General features: G+C 40.6%; 1 protein-coding gene across 1 annotated transcript; it reads left to right on the forward strand.

Annotated features, from left to right (window-relative positions):
• The first annotated feature begins 2266 nt into the window (after nt 1–2266).
• alyref (Aly/REF export factor) lies at nt 2267–6636 on the forward strand. The gene is made up of 6 exons (XM_079623500.1): nt 2267–2711; nt 4532–4696; nt 4779–4926; nt 5591–5657; nt 5780–5978; nt 6318–6636. The coding sequence occupies exons 1-6, from the start codon at nt 2466–2468 to the stop codon at nt 6330–6332; spliced, it is 840 nt and encodes a 279-aa protein (XP_079479626.1). The 5' UTR covers nt 2267–2465; the 3' UTR covers nt 6333–6636.
• Nucleotides 6637–7388: the final 752 nt, after the last annotated feature.

A 7388-nucleotide genomic window follows, 5' to 3' on the forward strand; every position in this document is an offset into this window, starting at 1 on the left:
TCAGCCTCTCTGCATTGTGTTTTTATCCTAGAGTTTTTTAAGGGCATGAAGCATGAAGTTAAAGCATGAAGTTTAGCAGATATATGCGTTTTGAAATACGCAATCCTTCTTTTCTGGAAATGATTCGGAAACACTCTCGCGCACATCTTCAGCTCCTGGACCGTAAACAAATGTGTGTCTAAGCAAACACTCTTTAGGATGAAAACTTGCAATAAATCATGGTTCATGTCTCTGACTAAAACTTTTCTTTAAAAAAAAAAGAAAAAAGGATGAATTATTTTGAGATGAGGGAAATGAGGAAGGACTGGGAAAGTCCTTTTATTGACACATGTTTTATTGATAAATCCAGGTTAGTTCCTGCCATCTGCATGTACGACTCGTTCTAGGTTTTATCAAGCCATAATGTTTGGTGATTATATTATATTTTGATTACCATCCTTTTGTGAAGGCTACTGTGAAAGTGGGAAAAGTTCAGGTAAGTTATCGTGATTCTGCAGATAATCTGATTTATATGAACATAAATCCCCCTCAAAAGCCCTTGTTAAACACATCACAAGTCCCTTATGTATGTTTATGTTTTTCATATACACTATGCATTTTGCGGGGACACATTCATTGTCAGTATTTGTTTATTGAAAAACACTGGCGGTTTTAATATATAAAGTTAAATTAGTTTGTTGTTTGGGTGTTTCAGACATGAATCATGAGGAGGATGAATTATTTCAGGGAAAATGAACAAAGGTTATTGAAATATCCCACTGATTTTATGGCTTTTGTCCAAATAAAATCCAGCAAAATAAAAGTACTGCAGAATCTATTAAACGTATGCCTTTAGAACGAGTCCTTGTCTAAATGATTGTAATGATGTGATTAAAAACATTAAGTGAACACTTTGAAAATAGAGGAAATATCAATTGTCGATTAAAATTGCAATTATATATATAATATATATTGGTTATTCTCATTCATAAAAACTAATTTTAGTGAGGCTTACAATTAGTATTTACTTCAATATATATATTTACTAGTTTGGGAAGGTCGAAAACCAATACGCCTAAAAGTCAGTGTGAAAATCATAACGCTAACACTAACATAATATTTTTGAAGAAAATCTACAACGTTGAGTCTCACGTTGCTATTAAATCATAATAAAATGGTCTTGATTAAAATTGCATCTATATATAATATATATGTAGGCTATGGTTATTCTCATTCATAAAAACTTTTTTTTTTAGTGAGGTTTACAACTAGTATATTTACATTTCGACGAGTTTGGAAAGCTCGAAAACCCAATACGCCTGAAAGTCTGTGAGACGATCACAACTCTTACACTAACTTATATTCCAGTCATTTTATGAGAAAAGGTTGAACAGAAGCAAACTCAACTGATTTTGTATCCTCAATATGTCCAGAGTAAGGGGGAAAAAAGCCCCGAAGAATCCCATTAAGGGGAAAGTTTAGAAAAATACCCAAATACAGCCTATTCATTATTTTTCTCACGTGAATAGCGTTAAAGAACAATAACAAATAAACGTTTAATACATTTTTTGGTTTTCTTGGTGCAAGTAATCAACTCAGTAATTTTCATGGTGATATCTAAAGGTTACAATGTTTACCCTATTTGCGTGAGAAGAATATTAAATGGGCATATTTGGGTATTTTTCGAAACTTTCCCCTAATGGGATTATTCGGGGCTTCCCCCTCCCCCCCCCCCCTCTTACACAGGACATATTGAGGATACAAAATCAGTTGAGTTTGCCTCTTTTGCTATTTGTTCCAGGTTGACCCTCATTTTTACTTAAAATGACTGGACTATTATAACATTTTTAAAAGAAAATCTACAGCATTGAGTCCATAGACTGTAATAAAAAGAGTCTCCGTTTACACGAAGGGAAGACGCAGATATTTCCCGGCGGTTGGCCTCTCATTTACACGAAACCCCCGTTTTTATCACAGAAAACGATTATTTCTAAAAACTCCGGCTAAAGTGGATATTTCTGAAAACGCCGGTTTCTCTAAATATCCGGCTATGTGGCCTAAATCATAATAAATAAACACCGCTTCTTCTTATTGGCGGTTGACAAACAACAAAATGGTGCATTACCGCCACCAACTGGTATGGAGTGTGGATCAAAATTACATTTTATATCCTCTCATACAAATTATTTATTCTAAGATGCTGAAAAACAAAACTATAACATTCATTTCCAGAGTTATTTTGTAAAATATTCCATAGGATAAACACCGCTTTCCTGCGGGTGAGGAATTTAAACCCGGAAGCGCTCGTTACGCAGACGTACGTCATCCGCGTTCCCGCTATAAATGCGTCACCCGGCGCGAGGACGTTTGTGTGTTTCTTTTCTCTCTTGTGAACGAGCGGCAGCGCAGGGGCAGTGTAGTACTTCAAACGTGCTGTTTTTTTGTTTTAGTTGACTTCAGTGTTTAGCGTTAACAAAGGCCAGGCGATGGCAGACAAGATGGATATGTCCTTAGACGACATTATCAAGCAAAACCGGCAGCGCGGCGGCGGGCGCGGCGGGAGAGGAGGCCGCGGGGGCCGCGCAGGAACAGGCGCCCGAGGAGGAGGCGGCGCCGGCGGACGGCTCGGAAACACAGGCGGAGGCTTTGGAGGCCGCGGCGCGGGATCGGGCCCCATGAGGACCCGCCAGAACCTGAGCCGCGGAAGAAGCAGACCTACGCCGTACAGCAGGGTAGGAGAAAACGGAGAAAAATCACGGGCGCATCCACATGCCAGTGGATGAAGCCCCGTTTTTATCTTTCTAGGCTGCCAGCAAACATGGCGGCGAGCTCGTGCCCCTGGAGCTTCTCTGGGAGAGTAGTTCGGGGAAGCTCGTTAGATATATATTGTGCATAATGTGTTCTCTCCCTAAGTTCTCTTGCCCTTCGTGTGAGCATCAAACACCGTGTGTCGCGAGGAAGCGTGTGCGTCTCTCCTATTCATCCAGCCTGAGGCCGTCGACGCCATTTTGAGGACGGCATCATTGAGCCTAACCTTTCTTTGTGCTCGACAACATCAATCTTCACGCGGTCTTCCTTCAGATGTTTGAAGATTCAACCTTTTTATTTTTTTGTGTGCATTAAAGCCCAGCTTTAAGAAGGCCTTTCCTCCTCGTTGGAATTCGGCTTTGTTTTTTGGGAGGGTTTTTTATCATTTTTTTAAAGCAGAAAGATAAGTTACATAGTGCTGGAGCCGTGCAGGATAAACGGACATTGGCCATCTTTGTCCAGGAATTAATGGAGGTTCACCTCTCCTAATTTATTAGTTTGAAGCTGTAGTGAGGGCTTTGTTTATTTAAGCACGTCAAAATGGCGTGGGCTCAAAATGGACGCTCCATCACGGACACTTTCGGTCGCCTTGTTTCCACCGTGTGTTTGGGACTTTACTGCGCCGCTCCTCACCGGAGACCAGTGGATCGTCCACATCCACACGACGGAGGCCTGCTGGGATTCGTTTGGATGAACGGCAAGAGACTCTTGGGGGTTGCTGGTAGCCAGCTTTGCTACCAAAGGGGTGGGAAGTTACTGAGAGGGAATAACCTACTGGTGTTTGGAAACAATAGGCTACGAGGGATTTGTTGTTAACCTGCTCTTGTAAACGGTTATTGCATGTACATTTATTTGATTTAACCCTCTGGTTTTACTTACTTTTGATGCTAAGCGGTCAATACAATAAGCATAACTGTTAATTACATGATTTTTGGTGTGTTTTAGTTACTATTCCTCTTAAAGTATGCACCGTTTTATTTTCATCCCTTTCAAAAAATTAACCTTGGTTTTACTAAAAATAAACCAAAAGACGTGATTATTGTAATTCAACCATAAGTTAACAATGGTTTTGCTACACTAATCATAGTCTAACCGTGGTATTTGTAATAAAACTGGCCATACAAATGGCAATCAATCCGACATAATACGGTTACTACACTTGCTAATAATAATAAAACCATGGTTAATTTTCATGAGGTATATAAAATGCTATTATAAGTGGTTAAAAGTATAATGCTCTGTATTTCCTAGTTGCACTTAAGACTTTTATTTAATTTTCTTGCATTTGGATATCATTTTTCAAAGACTATACACCTTGTCAGACTACATTGTGGCTGTTTTTACCCCATCAATTTGTTTATAGTTTCCCATGATTAGACCACAAGCAAATTTTTATTTTCTCATATTCCAATGGTTTAATTTCTTAAAACCATTTTTTTTTTTGGGTCTAACCCAACCAGAGCACCAGAGGGTTAAGCTTGCCTCCACTGAGATCGAGTGACTTGCACATCCATCCAGTTGAGTTAGATCGTGATTTGAACTCTGTTTCCGGAGCTGGCATGGTTTACTTGTTTGTAGTGATGGGGTGGGCAGGGATTTCTGGAAGTGGCAGTAAGCGCACTGGGTGTCCCTGGCCTTTGTTGAAGCGGAGCCCCCTGCTTGCCCCAACACCCAGCCGAGTGGACTGTCAGTGACAGACTGGGGACCCGAAGTCAGCAGGTGCGTTCTCTCTCATCTGTTGCAGCCCAAGCAGCTCCCAGACAAGTGGCAGCATGACCTGTTCGACAACGGCTACAGTGCGAACGCTGGCGGAGGCGGCGGCGGTGGAGGCGGCGGCGCGGGCGTGGAGACGGGAGGAAAACTCCTCGTGTCCAATCTTGACTTCGGCGTCTCTGACGCAGACATTCAGGTAGGTGTCAGTTCATAAGTTCACGCCTTTGAGAAATTGGGGATGTTTCTGCAGCTTATGTGTGGTTTGTTTTTTGCCACAGGAGCTCTTTGCAGAATTCGGCACTCTAAAGAAAGCAGCGGTACATTACGATCGGTCGGGACGCAGCCTCGGCACTGCGGACGTTCACTTTGAGAGGAAAGCAGACGCCCTGAAAGCCATGAAGCAGTACAACGGCGTTCCCCTAGATGGTGAGTGTGCACGCTCCCACGGTACCTTTTTACAGGCCCTGATATACTTAAGTTGTTTTGGTCTTCGCTTTGGGGTAAAAGTTTGAAATGCCTTTGCGTATACTGTTAGCGAACACCTTGATGCCGTCTGCACTGCTGAGAGTGGCGTTCAAATGTATGTAAATGTGCTGTGCACTTTCCCCTCAATAACAAAATAAACATGCAGCAGAAATGACAGTGGTGAGAAACCGGTTAAAGGGGTTAGTTCACCCAAAAATATCTCATTTACTCACTCTCAAGCCATCCTAAGTGTATGACTTTATTCTTTCAGCCAAACACAGTCAGATATATATACATGTATATATATATATATTAAAAAAAAAAGAAAAAAGTCCTGGTTCTTCCAAGCTTTATAATGGGTTTTGGTACCTTAGATTTTGAATAGTCCTTCTGAAGCAATGCGTTTGTGTAAGAATCCATATTTATAACTCTATAAACCCTAATCACTGGCTTCTGGTATTTATACAAACTTCTCTTTGGCCTGATTTTGCTCAATGTCGTCACAAAAGTATATCGGGGGCTTTAGAAAGGAAATCTTATCCCATAATCTTGAGTTATGGGAAAGCCTGTTAGATTGATTGAGTTTGGCAGCAGTTTTCAGTTGTGTATACTCTCTCTCTTTTAGGTCGCCCAATGAACATCCAGCTTGTTACATCACAGATTGATGGACAGAGGCGGACTCCGATGCAGGGGTAAGGATAATTTTTTAAATGGGTTAAATTTAAAAAAAAATTTTTTTTAAATGGGTTTAGTCTCTTGGCTTGTATTTTTCTAATGTTTCCTGTGACTGAATTTGTGATTTCCTTCCCAACAGTCTCAATCGTGGAGGTGGCGGCATGAACAGAAACCGAATCGGAAGCTTTGGCACACAGAAAGGTCGTGGGGGACGTGGAGGTGGTGGAGGCGGCGGCGGAGGATCCAGAGGTCGCGGGCGAGGCGGTCGTGGCGGCAGCAGCAAACAGCAACTCTCCGCGGAAGAGCTCGACGCCCAGCTAGATGCCTACAATGCCAGGGTGTGTTAATGCATTACTTTAAACATGCATACATACTTTGTTCGTGCTAGCTTGCTTGATTCATGTTAGTTGCGTGCATTTACGCGCTACGTTAAGTGTTTCCCGCGTGCTGTACTTTGTGTTGCTATGACGTTACACACGCGCACGAAACTACTACGATGGTACCTCAACGTGTTTTGGACAAACACATTAAGTCCGTGAATTTGAGGGTTTTGGGCCTGGACAGTCATTGAAAGGTCCTTGAATTTGAAGTTAACCAAGGTGTGTGAACCCTGTAAAATGTGCCTTTTTTACGTCAAATCTGATACTAATCTCCCTTTGCTTTTGTTCTTCTGACAGATGGATACCAGCTAAATACCAACACCTCAAGCTCTGCGTTTCCCGCTGTTCCGACATGGGAAGAGTGGTCATCGTTGTAATGGCTTTGAACATGCCGGATGTTTTACACGTCTTCAGAAGTGATTTAAATTTGTGTAACAGACTTTCTCCTTTTAAAATGCTTGTGTTTTTTACCTACTTTGTTTTATTTTTGTTTTCAAATATTTTTTTTTTTTCTGAGAAAACCTGGTTGGACTGTAGGATTTTTAAGGGATGTTCTTATCTTTAACCATCCTTGTGTAGATCATTGAAATAAAAAACCTGCAGTATTTAGTAACCACATGAAGTCTCTGCTTTCTCCTCATGCACACATTTTGCACTTAACAATCACAATAGAGAATTGTGAACACGTCAATCATACGTTTATGCAGCATTTGAGGTGTATACATGAATTGACAAAGCACACTACTCCTGCCTTCCACTAGATGTCTACATCTCTATCTTTTGCCTTTATAATTAGTGCAATGATGCTTTTGTAAGAGTTTTAATGGGTTTTGTACCCCCTTTAAAAGCTATAATGTTGTTTTGGTCTAAATGTCAGTTGCTACACAACAAAATGTCAAACTTTAATAAGAACATTTGACTGTTACAAATGTGATTAATACCAGGTTATTGTAAGTTTTGCTGTCACATCCGTTTTTAAAGTTACATGTCCCTTTTCTGAAGCTCCACTATTCATTAAATGTAAGAACTAGGCACATTTATTAGCACGAGTCATACAAATGAGAGTAACGTATGAAATGCTACTAACAAATCATCTATGAAAGTATGAATTTTGTATATCTCATTGTAGTTTGTTTTATAGAGAGCTCGGTTAATCGACCATTAACTACCTAATTATATTGGACAAATGTGTCATTGATTGTATGTGTACACATTTATAAAATTGATTCGAGAACATAGACAAAGTGGTTTGTGTTTACAGGTTTACCGAGATCAATTTTCGAAACCGTTATGACGTAAAGCCGAGACGAGATCACGTGACTTTTTGCAGTTTGATTCGCGCTCCGGATCACAAGTTCAAATCAAATG

The sequence above is a fragment of the Phoxinus phoxinus genome (genome assembly GCF_949152265.1).
Source record: "Phoxinus phoxinus genome assembly, chromosome: 1".
NCBI classification, from domain to species: Eukaryota; Metazoa; Chordata; class Actinopteri; order Cypriniformes; family Leuciscidae; genus Phoxinus; species Phoxinus phoxinus.

What these genes read in the sequence shown, in the direction of transcription:
- alyref (XM_079623500.1), top strand. Translation starts at nt 2,466, where the DNA reads ATGGCAGACAAGATGGATATGTCCTTAGACGACATTATCAAGCAAAAC. An exon ending in GACCTACGCCGTACAGCAGG is followed by an intron (nt 2,712 to 4,531) that starts GTAGGAGAAAAC and finishes CATCTGTTGCAG; the next exon opens with CCCAAGCAGCTCCCAGACAA. An exon ending in AGGCGGACTCCGATGCAGGG is followed by an intron (nt 5,658 to 5,779) that starts GTAAGGATAATT and finishes CCTTCCCAACAG; the next exon opens with TCTCAATCGTGGAGGTGGCG.